At 46.1% G+C, this 21,189-nt stretch overlaps 1 protein-coding gene across 1 annotated transcript in view; it reads left to right on the top strand.

The window, feature by feature from the left end:
- The first annotated feature begins 1,402 nt into the window (after window positions 1-1,402).
- Window positions 1,403-21,189, top strand: part of Dip-B (Dipeptidase B) — a 33,617-nt gene continuing 13,830 nt past the window's right edge. The window contains exons 1-3 of the mRNA XM_037428573.2: window positions 1,403-1,556; window positions 15,869-16,033; window positions 19,976-20,117. Coding sequence (XP_037284470.2) covers window positions 16,017-16,033; window positions 19,976-20,117 — 159 coding nt within the window. The 5' untranslated portion in view covers window positions 1,403-1,556; window positions 15,869-16,016. The remainder of the gene's footprint in view (window positions 1,557-15,868; window positions 16,034-19,975; window positions 20,118-21,189) is intronic.

Consider the following 21,189-nt stretch of genomic DNA (forward strand, 5'->3'; position numbering starts at 1 on the left):
ACTTCTGGTATATAACAGCTGCATCTTGCAGGTACTTACCTACGGATCAGAAACCTGGAGGCTTACAAAGAGGGTTCAGCTTAAATTGAGGATGACGCAGCGAGCGATGGAAGGGAAATTGATTGGCGTAACTTAAAGAGACAAGAAGAGGGAAGAGTGGGTGAGGGAACGAAACCTGGGGTTAAAGATATCATAGTTGAAATCAAGAACAGGAAATGGACATGGGCAGGGCACGTACCACGTAGTCAGGATAACCGCTGGTCATTAAGGGTAACTGACTGGATTCCCAGAGAAGACAAGCAGGTGAGAGAGAGAGAGACAGAAAGTTAGGTGGGCTGATGAGATTAAAAAGCATGCAGGTATAACGTGGCAGCAGAAAGTGCTAGACCGTGTTGATTGGCGGATCGTGGGAAAGGTCTTTGCCTTGCAGTGGGAGTAGTAAGGCTGATGATCATGATGATGAATATTAGTTTGAGGCGGAACGTCCTGCGAATCTGTTTGTAAATTGTAGTATACGCCTTAGAATTAATAATTAAGTGTAAATGAACTATTTATGTGTTTATCTATCTGCCTCGGCGGACCACCCAAACGTCATTAGTTCCATCCCGGCCGCATTTTGATGGAGGCGAAAGTGTAGAGGCCCATCGCAATGGAGGCCCGAGTCATCCACTATGGCGTAACTAACTATATATATATATATATATATATATATATATATATATATATATATATATATATATATAGTTAGTTATATATATATATATATATATATATATATATATATATATATATATATATATATATATAGTTCTATATATATATATATATATATATATATATATATATATATATATATATATATATATATATATATATATATATATATATATATATATATATATATATATATATATATATATATATATATATATATATATATATATATATATATAGAAGATAACTTGCCGTGGGCAGGATTGGATCCTGCCCACAGCAAGTTATCTTTTCACCTACTTTTTTTCATATTTACATTACAATTCGGTCTAATAACTTCCCCTGTATATTCCTTGGCATTACTGTCTGTTATATCTCATTAATATTGTGTTAAAACACGGAAATACGAGCCCTTAGGTATACACTTCTATCCCTTATTTTATATATATATATATATATATATATATATATATATATATATATATATATATATATATATATACGACTACGCGCACTGTGTAGCAGATACTATGCGTGTATCGTGGCGTCTCCCAGGGCGTAACTTCAGCTAGGAGCTCGAGTGGGCGCTGTTGTGTACTTTACCGAGGCACCGTGCGCGGCAATGCTGCTGATAGGGCCGGCGTCCCTCGGTGTGCGCGAGTGCGATATCTTGCGCGGAGCGACAATATATCGTCGAGGGGGCGCGAGAAGCCGTCGCCAATGTCGCGGACAGCGCGCGCTGCCCTTTGTTCCTCTTATCGCTGGCACGAGGACATCGTCTCATAAGTGAACGCAGAGCGCACAGCAGCGCCCACACGCATCGTCGCCAGCCACGCATCGCGGTAAGTTGTTTACGCACGTATATGTACAGTGCGTAAGTGCACACTCTGTGCCGCGGCCGATGTATCGGGCGCGTCACGTAGTCACTCGCACGCGCCGCGCTCTATTGGACGGCGTCCTTTAGCCCTCTTTATATTACGCACACGTGGCCGAACTGAAGGCCATTACGCCCTGTAATCCCGGCTGCCGGAGCTAACCGATGCGACCGACACGCGCGGACATGTTGGATCTTTTCGGTGACCAGAAGCGCTGGTGTATGGAGGCTCTCGAGTCTGTGGAAGCCACGCGCTGGAACCTTTATTGCAAATAGTCTCGGTCGTGCCCGCAGCGCGTACCTCGGTCTCCAAAGTTCACGCGTCGAGCTTGGTGGTTGTTTACACTGCGGCTGTTGTAAGGAAACGTGTGCATGTCGAAGCACTTGTTTGGAGTATACTAATTATGTGTGTCCCCCAATGAGAATGCGTCACAATATCCACTTGTCGAGAAATTTAGTTTTGTTTAGCTTTATGCAAATTCCCTGGCATGAGTGTCTTCTTTAGGAAGTATCTTTGCTATAGTTTGAAACTTACCGCCGACGCTCGGGCCAACTTCAAGAAAAACTACCAACAAAGACGCGTGCAAAAGATAAACGAGTGCGCATGACGAATGTTGCGTGTGCCCTGTATACTCTTGCATACACCAGTGTATGTTAATTGTATACACGCTTCGCATTTCTTGGGTGTGCCCCTCCCCCCTGACGTGAGTGGCAGCATAATCTGTCAGAAATTGTACAATGTACTGGTGGAAGCTGTAATACCCGTATAGAGAGAGTGCAAAGAGACAGTGAGGAATGAATATCAGTTCCAAGCAGCTCGATCAGATTGGCAGGTTGCTCGCTCATTTTCTTGCAACAAATATTGCTGCTTTATGCTGCTACAGTGCGCATTGCTTCCTGTACAAGGGGCTACACTGCATTCAGCTCTTTTAGAATAACGTCACTTTTGCGGAAACTATTTCCTATTTTTGTTATGAAGAGGGACTGTTACATGCGCCACTGTATGGCGTAAGTTGACAGCAAAGTGCAGCGGCGTGGCTCAGAATAAATGGTCAACCAGCACGGCAACTTGCATTGGAGTCTAGAGTTTTGCTTTGAAACATAATTATCAATGATTGAAAAGTAAATATTACCATGCCTAAAGCTCACTGGAATAAACAACTGTTTGCGGTGTTTATTCCTTTTTAATACAAGTTTTTCTGTTTTCTTCTGGCTGGAGGTACTCCATTTGAAGACCACAGTGAGGTATAAACTGCACTTTTCACTGGAGTAAAAACAGAAATAAAACCTGCATCCACAACTACACACGTGTGCACAAGCTTTTCTCTCTCTTTTTTTTAAAGAAATAACGCATGACCAGTGTACAATGTCTTACAGTGTCCGGATGAACACAATTCAGTTTGGCGGCGCTCCGCACATCGCCGTTGCAGCTGTCGTAGCCGCGCTGGCCGGGCATCAAACCGCATAGTGACGCAAGCGCACACGGACACATAGGAGATACTTTGCGCCGTCTGCGACATTGCTCGAGCGTGCCGTTGCATAGATGCGAGGCGCCGGTCCACTTGGCTGTAATACAGCAAGCGCGGCGCGCTCGAGTGCGCCTCGATTCGATGCGCGGTTACGTCGAATGCACTGGCGCTCCGCAAAGCACTGCCTCGCTGAGCCGTGTTCACCTTAAAGGGGCCCTGCAACATTTTTTGAGCATGGTCAGAAAACGCTGCCGATCCGTAGTAGAGGCTCACGTGAACACGCGAGCCACATGTTATAGCGCAGTACGCGGCCTGGAATTCACAATAGATTATCAAAGTCAGCTGAAAATTGATTTCTCTTCCCTCGACAAATGACGGGAAACGCTCAAAAATCACACGTACATTACCCGCCTCTCATCATCATCATCAGCCTGATTACGTCCACTGCAGGATAAAGGCCTCTCCCATGTTCCGCCAGTTAACCCGGTCCTGTGCTTGCTTGCTGCCAATTTATACCCGCAAACTTCTTAATCTCATCTGCCCGCCTAACCTTCTGTCTCCCCCTAACCCGCTTGCCTTCTCTGGGAATCCAGTTAGTTACCCTTAATGACCAGCGGTTATCCTGTCTACGTGCTACATGCCAGACCCATGTCCATTTCCTCGTCTTGATTTCAACTATGATATCATTAACCCCCGTTTGTTCCCTAATTCACTGTGCTCTCTTCTTGTCTCTTAAGGTTACACCTACCATTTTTCTTTCCATTGCTCACTGCGTCGTCCTCAATTTAAGCTGAACCCTCTTTGTAAGTCTCTAAGTTTCTGCTCGTAGCTAAGTACCGGCAAAATACAGCTGTTATATACCTTCCTCTTGAGGGATAGTGGCAATATACATTTCATAATTTGAGAGTGCTTGCCAAATGTGCTCCACCCCATTCTTATTCTTCTAGTTACTTCAGTCTCGTGGTTCGGCTCCACGGTTATTACCTGCCCTAAGCAGACATAGTCTTTTACAACTTGAAGTGTACTATTACCTATCTCGAAGCGCTGCTCTTTTCCGAGGCTGTTGTACATTACTTTCGTTTTCTGCAGATTAATTTTAAGACCCACCTTTCTGCGCTCCTTGTTTAACTTAGTAATCATGAGTTGCAATTCTTCCCCTGAGTTACTCGGAAATGCAATGTCATCGGCGAAGCGCAGGCTACTAAGGTACTCTCCATCAACTCTTATTCCTAACTGTTCCCATTCTAGGCATCTGAAGACCTCCTGTAAGCACGTGGTAAATAGCATTGGGGAGATTGTGACCCCTGCCTTACACCCTTCTTGATTGGTATTCTGTTGCTTTCTTTATGAAGCACTATGGCAGCAGTTGATCCCCTGTAGATTTCTTCCAGAATGTTTATATATACTTCATCTACGCCCTGATTCCGCAGTGTCTGCATGACGGCTGATATTTCTACTGAATCAAACGCCTTCTCGTAATCTATGAAGGCTATGTATAGTGGTTGGTTATATTCTGAGCATTTCTTTATTACTTGATTGATAGTATGAATTCATGTGGTCGATTGTTGAGTAGCCTGTTCGAAATCCTGCTTGTTCTTTTGGTTGATTGAATTCTAATTTTTTCTTTACTCAGTTAGCAATTACCTTTGAATATAGCTTGTATACTACAGAGAGCAAGCTGATCGGCCTGTAATTCAAGTCCTTGTCATCTCCTTTCTTATGTATTAAAATGATGTTAGCGTTCTTCCAAGACTCTGGTACTCTTCCCGCCAGGAGACACCTCATAAACAGGGTGGCTAGTTTTCTAACACAATCTGTCCTCCATATTTCAGCAGATCTGATGTTACCTGATCCTCACCAGCAGCTTTGCCTCTTTGCATGCTCTCCAAAGCTTTCCTAATTTATTCTATCATTACTGTTGGGGTGTCATCTGGGTTACTGCTAGTTCTTATACTATTAAGGTAATTGTTGTCCTGGCTACAGATCTTTGTAAAAATCCTCCGCTATTTTAACTCTCCTATCCATATTGGTAGTTATTTTGCCTTCTTTGTCCCTTAGTGCATACATCCGATTTTTGCCTATCCTAAGTTTTCTCTTCACTGCTTTGGCGCTTCCTCCGTTTTTCAGAGTGTGTTCAATTCTCTCCATGGTATACATTCTTACATCGCATACCTTATGCCTAATAATCAACTTCGAAAGCTCTGCCAGTTCTATTTTGTCTGTTGTACTTGAGACTTTCATGATTTCACGCTTTTCAATGAGATTCTTTGTTTCCTGGGAAAGCTTGCCAGTGTCCTGTCTAACTACCCTGCCTCCAACTTCCACTGCACACTCCGTAATGATACTCGTCAGATTATCATTCATTGTATTTACGCTAATGTTGGTTTCCTCAATAAGAGCCGAGTACCTGTTCTGAAGCGAGACTCTGAATACCTGTACTTTCCCTCTCAATGCTAGCTCATTGATTGGCTTCTTGCGTATCAGTTTCTGTTGCTCCTTCTTCAAGTCTAGGCGAATTCGACACCGTACCATTCTATAGTCACTTCATCCTACCTTGCCAACCACTTCCACATCCTGCACGATGCCTGGGTGTAGGTTCATTATAAAGTCTATTTTGTTCTTATTTTCGCATTAGGGCTCCTCCATGTCCACTTGCGGTTTCCTCGTTTTCGGTAGAAGGTATTCAAAATCCGTAAATTATTGTGTTGTGTGATTTCTACTAGTAGCTCTCCTCTGGCGTTTCTAGTACCGATGCCATAGTCTCCTACTGCCCGGTCTCCATCCTGCTTCTTCCCTACCTTTGCATTAAAGTCTCCCATCAGTATAGTATACTGTGTTTTTACCTTACTCATTGCCGATTCCACGTCTTCATAGAAGCTTTCAACTGAAGCGTCATCATGGCTGGATGTAGGCGCGTAAGCCTGTACCACCTTCATCTTGTATCTCTTATTCAGTTTAATTACGATACCTACGACCCTTTCAATAATGCTATAGTATTCCTCTATGTTGCCAGCTATGTTTCTGTGAATTAGGAACCCAACTCCCAGTTCTCTTCTGCCAGCCAAGCCCCGATAGCAAAGGACGCACGTGCCCATTCTGTAGCACTGTATAGGCATCAACTATCCTCCTAACTTCACTGAGCCCTATTATATCCCATTTAACACCCTCTAGCTCCTCGAATAATACAGCTAGACTTCCCTTACTAGATAAGGTTCTGGCGTTAAGCGCTACGAAGTTCAGGTTCCAATGACGGCCTGTCCGGATCCAGAGATACTTAGCACCCTCTGCTGCGTTGCAGATCTGACCGCCGCCGTGGTCAGTTACTTCGCAGCTGCTGGGTACTAAGGGCCGTGAGTTAATTGGCGTATGCATGTGGAAGGTAGTGGCCAGATACTGCACCAGGGTGGCCAATTCTTCTCTGGTGAGGGAGTGCGTTACCGGTGGTGGTTACCGGTGAGGCCACACCCCAGGCCTCTTAATGCAGTTCTATCCCCACGCGGATTTTTTTTTATCCGGTTGGGAACTGCGCGGCACCGGGATTTGAACCATGGACCTTTTGCATGCGAGGCAGATGCTCTAACCACTCTAAGCACCTATCAGCCATTGGCTAATATGGACATGGCGCGCTGGGTTGTTACAAAGATCGCCGCAAGAGGCCGTCACTTGTCCGCGTGTGTGCGCGCGATCGCACTGAAAAAGCTGCGTATTCGAAGAGAAAAGAAGTGCTCAAGGTCACGAGGCATGCGTGAAGTTTTTTGTTTGCCCCTCCCAACCTTCCGTGCTTAGCTTCCAGCGCTTTTGTCGGGATGAGAGAGAGAATGTAAATGCAGCGTGTGACAAATCTTTGTAACTCAACTCTACTCGTACTGAACGGATTATTAAATTTTTTGTAGCGTTGAATTTGTGAGTCAGTACGCTTTCCCATTGAATAAATTCCATGTTTACTCATAAAAGTGTTTCAGGACGCCACTGTATCTGGAAAACAAAAGACGTGAAGCGCAGCTCATGCTTTCAATGGAAGGGAGCGTGCGTTTGACAAGTTGCACTGGACGTAACACATGGACACCCGCGGAGCAAGTGAGCGCGCGCGGCCAAGTGATGGTTTTATTGCCACTTCGGCAGCACGCCAGCTCAGCCTTGACGCGCGTGCATCTCGCCATTGACCGATGAGGCCACATCCGAAAGCAGGGCGTCTAGAGCATCCGCTGAATGTGCAATCTATGCGGTATCCACTGCGGCGTCGACGTTTACCAATGCCTGTGTCCATTACGTTCGATAGAGTGTGTGAAGGACGCAAGACGAAGCGAAGTCTGTCGACTATCGTTTCAACGCGAAAATGCAGCGTACAAGTGGCACCCAACTGAAGTGCTGAGCTGAACTGTAATACGCCTCGCTGTGAACAAAAACACGTTGAGTGGAGGCTCGATAACATAGAAATTCATGAGGACGGGGGACGCGTTTTTCCACACCGGCTTCAATCTCATGAATCGACGGAAATAATTACATTGCGTTCTCTGCAGAGCCGAGAGTCACCATAGCGATTTGACTAAATACGCGAAATAGGTTGGAAGTTGACGCAGCGTCACACCGACATCCTGGGTTACGTGGCGACTTAAGAGAACTTTTTTGTTAGGCGAGTTGGTGTACCTTCATGGCTGATGTTTAAGACGCAACACACACACACACACACACACACACACACACACACACACACACACACACACACACACACACACACACACACACACACACACACACACACACGCGCGCGCGCGCGCGCGCGCGCGCGCACGCACACGCACACGCACACGCACACGCACACGCACACGCACACACACGCACACACGCACACACACGCACACGCACACACGCACACGCACACACACACACACACACACACACACACACACACACACACACACACACACACACACACACACACACACACACACACACACACACAAGAGAGGACACATGGTGGAGTGCTCTGTCCCGTGTCCTCTCTTGTGGCGGTGTTTCTTTTTTTCCCGCATTGAAATCAATTACATAGGCAACAAACGATTAAAAAAAGAAAAATAAAAAGAAGGGGAAGACTAGCCTCCATTGTCTGTGCAAGTGATATCGACCTTCACTCCCCAAATCAATAGAAATGTGGCGTAAATATAGTATTTATAAAATCATTTGGCGTTGCTCTTCTTTTAAGTAAACGTTGCATGGGCAGGCGTGCGCTCTTCCTTTGCCGCCTTAATTGACTGCGTTTGCCCTTTACATTGGCGCGAAAATTGGAAGTACTTCCAAAACGCACCAAAAGAAAGAAAGCAGCCGTGCGTGTAGTACGTATACATGCAGTGCTGCACATGTATATTCTACACTGTGATACTTTTGACTAATCGAGCAGTAAAATTGCCTCATACTTAGGGGTCTTTTCGATTACCTTTGATTCCGCAGCATTGCGTGTTCGTTCGAAATAACGCAGTGTTACATGATGCGAAGCCAGTTGCAACAAGCTTGTGGCCTTCTGTACAAGGGGACGCAAAACAAAACAAAGAAAGACTCGTCACAAACTTGCCTACTTCACCGTTCGCCATTCTCCATTTCTTCACAACTCAACGTGGCCACATTGCACAGAAACTCTTCCATTGGCGTCTCGCGTCGACAACCCTTGCGACCGTGCGTTGGGGTCATCCCATGTATGTACACCAACATATTACAATGGCTTCACTCTTCAGAGTGCTACCATGTCGTCTTTGCCAACATTCAACTCTTAATACACACGAGTGAGTCGCTGCATGCTGACGTCTCCTTGATAAAGTATCTTTAAAGCAGTCAAGTTTCCCTCATTCGGTTTCATTAATCTTTCTTACGTGTGTGGTGTAGCTTGGTCGGCGATACTGACACGTGTATCGCGGAAATTGGGATAAACAAAATATAACGAAGCGTTGTATGAGCGTTCCGCCATCTAATCATGCTCAGATATGAAATGAGGACATTGCGTGGTATCCTGTACAAATAGAATCAATTAATTAACCCCGTTCATAACGTCGCGGCTTCAATACCTGGTATCGGGTCGGGCTGCTTATACTAATTGTGCATAATTTGTACGCTTTGGTTTCCCACGTTACCATTATAATACATACACTATAAATGAAAGTGCTTTCCTCCTGCGTTTTCCATCAAGGCGTCTGCGCAGTAAGTATAGCCACCTTATCATGAAGCATAGCTGCGACTGTACTGAAAAACTTCATTGATTGAGATGTCCCAAAAATTGCTCGTTGTTGTACACACGCTTGCATCCTGCGATGAGCAGGACAAAAGAAACAGCCTGCCGTAGAGAGGCTCGGAGAACATGTGGCTCTCCTGTCCAGCGCGATGCCGTGTGGTCAATTCCGGCCCCGCGGCCTCGTTAACACAGAGGAAGGCTGTAAGAGCGGATCCACGTGTACTTTCTAGTATAGAGTTGATAAACACCACAGTTTATTTTTAGAAGTAATGGAGTGGAATGTGCTCAAACCACAGGTCAACAACAAGCCCACAGTCTGACCACACGCATGCAGTGGAGTGCCTGTGGGCGAGGCAAGCATGGTTGGGCGTTGACTGGCGATGCAACGAGGAAGATGCCTGGGGAAAGTGCCGCTTGAGCCGTGCCGGCACCCAGAACAGGATGTTTGGCTCGCGCTCTGCGTGGCAAGGGCCGGGCGCTCCACGTGCAGGAAGTGAGCGCTGGCCGATTTCGCGCCGTCAGCCACACGGTTCGAGCTGCAACCTCGCTCCGCATTCTGATGCACGCGCGCATGCCGCCAAATGAGATGCGTTCACCTCCGCCGGATTCCTAGCAGGCGGTCGAGCTTGCACGGCGCGCTTCATGTCTGTAAATCTTTTCCGCCGTCGCGAGGGGTGGTGATTGTTCTCGTGTGCAAAGGCAGGTGATTCTGGGTTGTACCAGCCAATGTACTTCGAATAGCGATCAGAAAGAGGATGGGTTCACTATGCACACCACGTATAGGCTGCATTTCTACGTATGTATATACAATGGCGCTATACGTATCAAGTACCAAAAAAAAAAAGAAAGTATTGGTTAGACTATATTCCGGATGGGTGGACGATCTGGATTCTTATATGAAGTTACCTATATGCACACAGACACGAATGTGGGCGAGTGACGTCATCTGATGGCGAGTGCATTCAGCGAATAGCATATGTATGTACACCGAATATACAGAAATAAAAAAAATATTAATGTTTTTGACGGTTGGATTCAAACACCTGACCAATAATACTGCAACCCGATGCATGCTCATGCTATGCCACAGGCTATATAGGCCTAATCAGGCGGTATACAACGACATTAAGAATGTTCCGCGTGGAAGAAATCGTGTTCAGTCACATGGCGCGTTTCTCACAAGGCTGACGGAGTATCGTTCAGTCGCCAATATCATGATTGGCGACTCAACGATACTCATAAAATCACTCAAATCATGATTAACGCCAGTCAATCTTGCTATAATTTTTTTCCCTCTTTCATGTACGGGATGCTCAAGGGAAGCGTGCGGCCGGGAACAAATGTTCCATAGGCAAAGCATTCCGGGTTGTCTCGCCGGTGACGCACTAAGGTGTTCAAAATGCGAAGGACGTCAGAAGAACAAACTGACACGCGGAAGTTCCATGGAGCTGCTTGCACCGTCTCCATTGTGTTGCCTTGTGTCTTTCGCTTTGTCAAAAATGAATCCCAATCGGTAAACCAAAGTTGTCAAGATAGTTACGGTGGGGAGAAATGGGTTGAGACACAGAGATGATGTTCGCAACGAGGTAAAGCGATAGTGGTGCCATATAGCACTGCGTTCGGGGCTTCGCCTTGTGACTCGTGAGTTCTTACAGACACCGACTTGTACGGCCTCAATGCTACAGAAGGAACCTGTGTCTGGCCACGGCCGCTGGATCCGTGGTCTGGCGCATGAACATGATGCAGAATAAATCAATGACAAAGACAGGTGCTCAAGTTTAGCTGTCTGTCCTATGTCCACCTGGAAGAGACAAATGTTCTTTCTTCTCCAAGAAAAAAAAAAAAAACTTCGCGGAGAAGGTACACAGTAAAGAAATAAATGTCGGCTTCAGGGGCTTCTTACGCGAAGCCCCTGAAATCGAGTTGTATGTGCTTCGAGTTGGCGGTTATTTCAGATGGCACTGCAGTATACCATGTAAAGATAGCAAATCATTGGCCTTGACCTCCTACGGCACATACACAATGCGTAACTGCACCCGCGGTGCTGCCTTCATAGGAAACGTATGCTGTGAGACTGTATCGATATATCGCAATGCCCTTTGTGTACGTGTCTCAGTAATTCTTTTCGTCATGCTCCTTTGCTTTAGTCGGCGTCTTTCTGGGTGGGACATATTGGGCAGGTGCAATACCGTTATGACGGTTCAAGGAAAATCAGTATACCTTATGCTAACTGTCACTTCCTCCGCAGCTGCATGTATTGTTGCTCGCATTTGCTATTAAGTTTTGTTCATTCTACCATTCAAAGGAATCGTGTTGTGCTTTTAAATGACTGGAAGTCACGCAACGGGCTGCCATCTTTGGCTCTGAATGTACATCGATGCGCCCTTGTTGTCTCCAAGAAAAGCACCTCTGACGAGCGAGCCTCAGCATAATCGCACGTATAGTGCTCTGCATATCGCTTCGTGTCGTTGTCGATCGGCGTCGTGGAGTCGCTGTATACACAATTCTAATGACCACCCATTAAGTTTCCTTACAACGGAACAGTGTCTGTGATGCGCACTTTGCATGTTGTATTTCTTATCAAAACCATATGTCCTGTTCACCTATTTGCGCAGTTTCCTCGCTATTGTATGCTTTACGCTGTATAAAGCAGTCTTCTATCACGAGCGCGTTCGCGCGGCTTCTCGGGTCGCATAAAACGTGCCTCGCGTCGTATACGTTTCTCAGCCATTGTTCAACGATGTGGTGGGCACCGTGGTTATCTTATCTTAAAAGCGTAGTGAGATTTTGCAATGTGTCAACTTCCATTGTATTGTCGACGCCGTCGTATTATTTGCTTTCATGTGGGCGTTCAGATCCTGTAACCACAGAACACGTGCAGCCATTGTATCGAAGCCTCGAATGATTGACTGAATGAAGGGAGAAAGTGTGCTGAAACATGCAGTTAGCTAGAATCACACTACACACGTCTGTGTTTCTTTTATCGAAACACGACTTTAAAAGTTTTGCCCGTAAAACAACTACAGTTTGTATATGCCACACTTATGTCTGGCTTTCTGCACCTTAGCATGTAATGACAGTCCTATTTACCATTGCCTTAAATAAGGTGTCGGAGGGCATTAATATGAGCGGTGAGCCAATTGTCGCTCAAGGTTTCTCAGCCGCCGTGGAAGAATTAATGGCTTGCAAGACAAACAAACAAACAAACAAACAAACAAACAAACAAACAAACAAACAAACAAACAAACAAACAAACAAACAAACAAACAAACAAACAAACAGCATCACATGGTTTTCAACTCATCCTGCTACTTTTAAAAACGCATACATTTAATATAACTTTTCCCTTTCCTACAAATAAAACTCTTAGCTGCTTACATGTTTGCCTTAAGCACTTAGTTAATTATGAAGGATTAAAAAAAGAGCAGTACAGAAGTTACATTTTCTGAAACTGTCGGCGAAAATTGTGCTACCACCGCGATCTATCTACGAGGCACCGTTATTCTGTCTTTTAAAAAGATTGTTGAATTTTCTGGGTCAAAACAAGAATATATGAGGCACGTCATAAAGCGGGGTTCTTCAGCAGGTAAGGGCTATACATGGGTGTTTTTGCCCATTGAAATACCGCCAGCATAGCTTGGAATCGAATCCGTTTTCTTGAGCTCAGCAGCACTAAGCTAGTGTGTGTTTTATTCAAAGCGTATCATATGCCTGTATGAAACATTATATTTCGAGTGTATTCGTACTGAAGTAGCCATTCTTCGTATATTCATAGTGAAATATAGTTTGTGTACTTTTTCAGTGTGGAGTTCGCGCTGTCAATATTTCACTATGAATATCTACCAACTAGCCCGCCTTTTATCCCTTTTGCAATTCTTGATATATGCAGTGTACTATGGACGGATCATATTGTTTAACACGTTATCTAAGCTAAGTGGTGCGTTGTAAAAACATGGCGTTGTTCCCGAGAGAGCCTCCACGAAAAGGAAGTTTTAGCAGCGCAAGCAAGGAGAAAGGCATGCTGCGTGACGCCTTATCTATCTCATAAAAGCGCGCATGTTTGCAAGTTTTCAACGCTGGTCTTCTTTCATCCGGCTTGCAAAGACCGTTTCGCAAACGTCCGCATCTCACCACCGGTGACTGCAACCCCCTCCATGCAGTTCATGAAACGTGGAACGGCGTCCTCAACTTACGTTCTTTTTCAGTTATTTATTACTATTCCTTACTAAATAATTCCTTATTACAGGGCTTAGGAAGCCTTCTTGTGATGTGCTAATAATCATTGCCACATCCACTGATGGTATATTGCACACATCTTCCTCCACGAGGTGTACGATAATGCAAGCACTTCATCGAATTGCTGCGAGAGCACTCACAGTCTTCGTGATGCAAGTGCTGTCGGCGTATACGTATACATGAGCTGCATTGTAGAAGAGAATAAGGCGTGCACAAACGAATGCAAGCGAAGAGATAGAGATAACAGTAAGGCGTGCTGCCTGTTTCTCTTCTTTCGTATCCACATCTCAACGCATTTTACGGATGAATCCATATCACCTCTACTTCCTGTCGTTCTATATTGAATACCAGTTATTTCTACAATCATTTTAGGCAATTTGCACAGGGCTTATTGGGAAAGCAACTGTAATGTGTAACGTGGGCTCTTGAACACAAAAGTCACTAGGAAAAAAATCGTAGCTTATCCATGAAGTTAATGATGATGAGTGGGCGAAGCTCCGGGGGATCAATCGGGTAACTTCGAATACCCCGCACATTGCCCACTCGAACTTGCAAATGAGTGGCAACGCGTGTGTACAGTGTATACAATGCTTTTATTGGTCGTATATCGTATTGAGGAACGGACTTCGCGAGCCCTCTACTCCGGGTCGACTTCGCGGTGCTGTCGTTTCCCTGCAACTGCACGAGCCTTTGCCGCCTCTAGATCGACGTTCTCGTGCCGCTGCAGCTTCGCGGGCGACAACGCGTTTACGTTCGTTTTCATCTATGGTCCAAAGAGAATGTGTTGTCTGTAACGCGCTTATTCTTCATCGCCATCAGCTACAGCATAATTAACGTACACATAATACCTTACAGATGTGTATACCGGTTACCTCGCTTATCAGCAGAATGACGAATGACACAGTGGGTGCTTCATCGTCATGGCGTATAGTGGTTATACTTGCATGTGCTGTGCCGTGATGGCAGAAAGAGAATGTGTGGTCTGAAACGCACTCGTTCGTCATCGAGGGATGATGACAGACATGGGTGGACCCTAACCGAGACTTACGGATGAATTCATATACCATCCATACCAATCTTCGTTTGCTTGCTCCACGCGGTCACATATATATGGTTACCATATTGTGTAGCTGCTCGGCATGAAAACCAGTGGTGCTCATCGGCACAAGGCTCTTGTTCTCCAAACAGCGGCGCCCGTAGCGAGCAGTTCGTGAAAATATATACTCAAGCCGCTGCTAAATCGCATGAAGTCCTGGTCCTTGTCCCATCATCTCCCGTGCGTCATTAGAGATTCGTGGAGAGAACGGTGTGTGGTATACTGTATAGTCTTTATTTCTTGCTTTCATTTTATTATTCGCACTTTGTCACCACATGAATGGATATCACGAGATTCGCACACGCCATGCACAAATCACATTGATGCCGTGTAGTCAACATGTCATGGAAGAAATCCCTTGATTTACTCTTGTATTTTAAACGTATGTTTTCTAGAAGTGTCAAACAGAGTATGTTTCCAATATGTCAAACAGAATAATCGCCTCTGGTCACTTGATTAGATGTGATCGTTCACAGCAGCATAATATTAAAAAAAAAGGGGGGGGTCTCAAAAACCACACCGAGGGCTTATTGTTGCCACGAGTACGTGAAACAACACGTCCAGCATGCCGGCTGCTCAGTTTACAGTTTTTACGGTCATATTTACAGATAATGTGACAGCTTATTACTGTGCCTGACAACGGCATGAGACGTTAATCATGAGCTCCCCACTACCGACACTTTTTTTCTATAATCAGCAGCAAGAGGTCCACAAAGCATGTGCACGCGCTCTAACTAATGCACTGTTGCACTGACACTTGCGGTGCCTTTGTCTCGTCTGTGTGTCCTAGTTGATTGTAAATGATGCTTAGCGAACGCATGCGGTGATTTATTTGGCTGACTGTTTCAAAAAACATTAAATCTATTTTCCTCATCCCCTATCTTTGTCGTCGATGTCATCGTCTTTTTCTTCTTTGTCTGGAAAACGTCCTACCGACGGCACGTGCCGCGAGCTTTGGCGCGTGCCCCGAACGAACGCGCTGCGAGAAACGGCAGTTCTAAGCGCACCATTTTATCTTCGAATCCCGCCCGAGTATATACCGTACCTCGTTCACCGGTTTTCCCCAGACACAGTTGTAAAGTACGACCGCCATTGCCCCGCTCAATCTCCCGCGGTGTGGCTTGTGCAGAGAGCCCTAGCTGTCCGACGGATTCCCCGCGCCGTGAGTGCCCCGCGGTGTCATTTTCTCGGCTTGCCGCGGAGACGTCGCCGGGAGCTGCTCAGACGGGGAGAGTGCAAGGGAGACTCGCTTTGCGCAGGACGCCGGATCTCCGCGGACCCTGGGTGGGACGACATCTGGCAACCACGATTTGCCAGCGAACACGCCGCAGCCGGACTTGAGACCAGGTACACTCTGACCTGGTGCTACAGCGGATCTCCCTCTTGGTCCGAGCGCCAACGGAAGCCATGGCCGACACTGCCCAGTACGTTGTTGCTCACTTGAGTTTTGCTCTTCCATTGCCGTATGAATGTATCGTAAGGGCATGCCCACTAGCGATCGCCTGCTGCACGGTATACATTCACTCAGCACGCTAAAAATAAACGCATGCTTCCAGTTTATCTAGATACGGTGCTTAAATAAATGCAGACGTACGAAAAAATGACGCGACAGGAAAAAAAAATATTCGACGTTTGAGCCTATCAAGAGTACGGACTTCCTAATGTATGGGCACGTTTATACAATAAGGTCGAAGTGTTGCAATATATTTCCACGTCATGCTTAAAAAAAAACACACACGTAGACATGCTTCCACGACCTTCATCACTAAAACGTGTTTGTCGCTCGCTAAATATACTGAAACCGATAAACGTGGGCGTACCTGGCGGCGATCGCACGATGATCTCGCTGTCGTGAACGGTCACGAAATAAGTTCGCTCAACGAATCCATAGCGTGCGTCGATTGCATTACTGAGGTAAACAAGTAGCGCGTCGGCTAGGCCAGGCAGGTCGCGGTGGCGATGGCTTAGCCGTCGCGAGCGGCTGCTTCCCTTCGCTCACTGTCGCGCGACGCAGCAGGAGGCCAGCAACCTCGCGGAGACGAGCACGCGGTGGGGTTGAGCAACTGGGTTCGGTAACATAACCCAAGTTCTTTGCTAACACGAAGGAATGAATCAAGGCAAGTAAACGACGAGACGCGTCTCGTAACTGTCTTGTCTTAATGCCTTCGCACTAAAAAAAAAAAAATGTGGCGGCCACGCATAATAGGAGCCGGGGCGCATTGTTGACAAGAGTGCTTTGCGGAATGCCGAGAGCGGAACCGGTTTGTTCGCCTTTCTACTTATTCTTGCGTTTCCCCTCCCGCACTCCCCGGCGAGCATCAAAGAGGGCAGATGTGTGTCGTGCGGCGGCAACGAACACCACCTGCGCCGTCACACGGCCGTTCAAAGACGAGAACACCGTCAGGCGGCCGTGGCCTGAGCCCGTGGCAGCCACAAGACTGTCTTTTGTGGCGTCAAATGAGCTGCTGTAACATAGTTAGACCAGCTTGGTGGTAGCAGCTAAGAGGGTGCCACAGATGCTAGGAACGTGTTACTCCACCCAAAGTATATAATCAAATTGTGCTCCCCCCCCCCCCCCCAAAACAAAAACGTCTTGTCGCAGGAATATATTACGTTCGAACACTTGTGGCATCTTCGAGACATTTGAAAATGGTAACGACGTTTTGTTTTTCTTCTGTTGTCATGTGAGAAGTAACCACCTAGAAGGATTACGGAAGACGAAAGAGAAAAGCACGTCGCCGGAGCAAAATTTATAGGAAAAAGGCACTACCAGAAACGGTTTCATTGTACTTTATGACAAAACTAACGTGCTTTATAGCAATCTGTGCATGTGCATTGTATATATAAACATGTGACCGAAAAGCAGCTCAATGGTATAGAATATACCGAACATATCGGAAGACGTGAACTCGGCTGCCACTTGCAGTGGGCTGTCTTTGTTATTTTACTGTTATGATTTCTACATTGCAGTTTCAAAACATTCAGTTTCTGGTCTATAAACGTACGTTATCTGTCTGCATTGTCTAGAGACAAAGGGCAATAGAGATGAACAAGGTTGTACGTTCTAGTAGTACACATATATAGAGTTTAAGTTTTAACAGAAAACACGTACCATTTGGTTACCCTGACTTTTCTAATTATTGTATAGTACTTTGTTACGAATTGCCAAAATACGTCATATTTGGTATACAATATGGGTGTAGAAGTTTATTACCACAATAGTGATTGGAAGCTCGAAACTATGTATTGCTTTTCCTGACCATCATCGTCAGCAGTTGCTGGTGCTTATCATTAGTTATGTTCCCGATAATGCATATATCAAATCTCACTGCGAAAATTCTCTCATCGCAAAAAGATATATCAAATCGGTTTCGATGCAGTATTTACCTACGTTCTATTTCGTGCAACATTTTGAGTCTGCGAATCGAATTGCACTATAATAAACGTGTTTTGGCGTCGTAAAAAGTTATGAAATTCATATACATTGTTACGAGACACATGTTGCTAACATTCGCTTGCTTTGAGGCGCGTTTGTTCATCACCGTTGTTAGGTCCGAAAGCTTTCGCCTTGTATTAAAAGGAACACAATGTTGTCCCTCCATTTGCGTATTTGGCCCGATCGAGGTTTCACATACTGTAAGGCTAATCGAACTTGTCTAAAAATTGCCCCCGAGTTCCTGTCAATTGTGCGTTTATTTGTATTTGTGCAAGCACGTGTGTGTCAGCTGACGGATGCGCGTATGCTTTCTGAAGTGCGAACGCATGGAGTTTCTTACTGAGCGTCGCGTCAAACGGATGCACTCGGAAGCCATTTCATAGAGCGACACTGCGAGCGAATACCTTTCACAATAGAAGCGCGATTTCACCTCTAGGTGATAACGTTCGCGTGCACATCTTGTTCAGTCACTCCGTGGCTACGTACGCTACGCGGAGACATGCGGTATCGTCACTTGATCACCTCGTGACGGCCAACTGTCGCGCCGGTCGAGTGATATCCCATGTCTGGCACGTCCGGTTCTAAGATTCGGTATGTACAGGCACGTCGTGGTACAGGTCGCATCCGCTCGCGTCTTTCGCTCGTGACAATGCCGCAGCCAGCATCCACAGATTTCGGATATGAACGGCCGTCGACAAAACGTATCATGTCTTTTTTATTTTTTTAAACGTTTAGTGCATACGGGACAAAGCTGTGGAAACAGTTCTTTGTACACGCTTACATGAGATTTTCGACTCGGTTCACGCTTTTTTCACAAAGATGAAACTTGATACACATGAAGAAAAGAAGACGAGGCGCACTGGGCAAGCAAGTTTATGACGGAGGGTACATCCATGCCACCATTTAACAGTGTGCGAAAGGAGCTGCAGATTAATTAGCCTCCGCTTGGTGCCCAGCAATCGTCCTACTCATGGGATCAGTCATGCAGTCTAACCGTGATGCCCGGAGCCGACGCACAATCTGTCTAATGAGAACATGCAGGGGAAGAGGCTATCGAATAAGGTATACATGCGACACGTGGTAGCACGTGTAAGAAAGCGTCATATATCTCACGAGCGTCTACCTTCTAGCGCCATTAGAAGGGCGATGCAAACTTTTTTTTAGGGGAAATAGATTTTTTTCAGGTGAATATTCTTAAAAAAAAAAATGCGATGTGAAAGTGCCAGCCAGACTTAGCTGCACAGGACTTGAAGGCGGTGTCTTATTTCTATGCATTCGCACAGCTGACGCCGCTTACGCCACCATTCCTTCAGCTGAAGCGCCTACTTTCTGAGCCAGGGCTTCCCGAAGCCATTGTTGGCTTAGCGGCGCGGAGTTTGTAGTTTCCCGTAGTGCGACAGTAACTGTATTAAAACGGAAGTTGAAAGATGAAACGGCCGCAGCTGTTGCTTTCTCGCTGCGTTGCTGTTCAGCGGAACACCTGTAAAAGCGACCGCTGCTTCTGCTGAGCACCGCCCCCACGAAACACGATTTCGCCGTCATTCTCTACATAACCCCTGCACGCTACGCATGAACTGCAGCGCAGCACATCATGAATAGATCGATGCAGCGAGTATGAAGGTGTTTATCATCGCAAATAACGCGTTAATTACGGGGAATATGTTAGGGCATTTGATATAAGCAAGCCGGTCGCGCTTATGAGGTACCGGTCGTTTCTCTAGTTACATACTCCCAGTCATCCTCATGCATGCAACTGTATTGGCGAATGCCTATAAGGGGGAAGCGTGTGTCGCTGTTTCCGCCGCTTAACCCGCAGCTCTAGTTCCACTTCCTGCTTTCGCCGCGTGGCTCGGAGCAGCCGAGGCGTCACTTGGCTTCAGCACCTGATCGTGTATAGACGCCACGCAATGAGTGCGGCCACTCCGTGCAGGCTCCTGTTTCCCGTCACCGTGGAGAGCTCGGAAAGCACCGAGTTCGACTGCGTGGTGATCGTCGGCACGGGCTTGGACGCCACGAACCTCCAGGGTGGCATCCTCGACAAGTACCGCGAGCCCCTCGTCGCCTACAAGCAGGCGAGTCCCTTGTTTAAAGCGCTCTCAAGTGCGTGTGTATACGCAATTCGTCGTAGCCAGGGACTATGCATGCGATGGTGAGCGGCCTCGAGCCAGGATCGTTCTTAGTGTTTGAATAGATTGCACTCTGCTCAACCGGCGTTAATTATTTTTCTGAGGAATAGACTCTGAAGAATAGACTCTGTCTTCTTTCTGCAGGATGAAGTTGATGAATTCGACGACAGTTGACTGAATCGTATACACTGTGCAGATTCAGTGCGAATCTGAAACATTCGCAGTGAATTAACGGCTACCTGTGATATCCCAGGGCGCTCAGCGAGGTTCTAACTATAGACTTAATCTAATTGTTTTTTATAGAAAAACTGTCGAAAAAAGTAGTTAAAAAAATCGGCAGATCCCACGTATACAGTGGGAATCGATGATGTGCGAAGCACGTATTAGGAACGCTGATATGTCACTTCAAAACGGACACAACGTTATGAGGCGGACGTAAATTCTGCCGTACACGACTTTTGTGTCACGATGATCATGTTTGCGCCTGGCGTTTGTGTTCTTCGTTAATTCACGTCGCGTAATACCAAATTTGGTGTATGCGAATCTAAGCAAAACGGCCGCGCGCACGCCATGAGCGTAGCATGTAGTCATGTTCTACGTGACACGCACATCATGATTATCACGTTTGGACGTGTCATTTACCTTCTTGGTCCGTTCACGACACATAATACCAAAATTTGCATATGTGAAGCTAGCGAAACAGCTGCGAGCGCATCATGAGCGTGGTATGCAGTCATGTTCTTGCATGTCATGATTATCATGTTTGCACCCGTCATATAATTTCGTCATCCATTCATGTCATGAACGTAACACCAAATTTGGTATATGGGAAACTAGCGAAACGACCACGAGTGCACTATGAGCGTAGCATGTAGTCATGCTACATGACACGCAGGTCATGATTATCATGTTTGAACGTGTCATTTACCTTTTTGGTCCGTTCGCGTCTCGTAATATCCGATTTGTTATATGTGAAGCTAGAGTGAAACGACCGCGAGCACACAATGAGCGTGGCGTG

Source organism: Rhipicephalus microplus, chromosome X, assembly GCF_043290135.1.
Source record: "Rhipicephalus microplus isolate Deutch F79 chromosome X, USDA_Rmic, whole genome shotgun sequence".
Taxonomy (NCBI): Eukaryota; Metazoa; Arthropoda; class Arachnida; order Ixodida; family Ixodidae; genus Rhipicephalus; species Rhipicephalus microplus.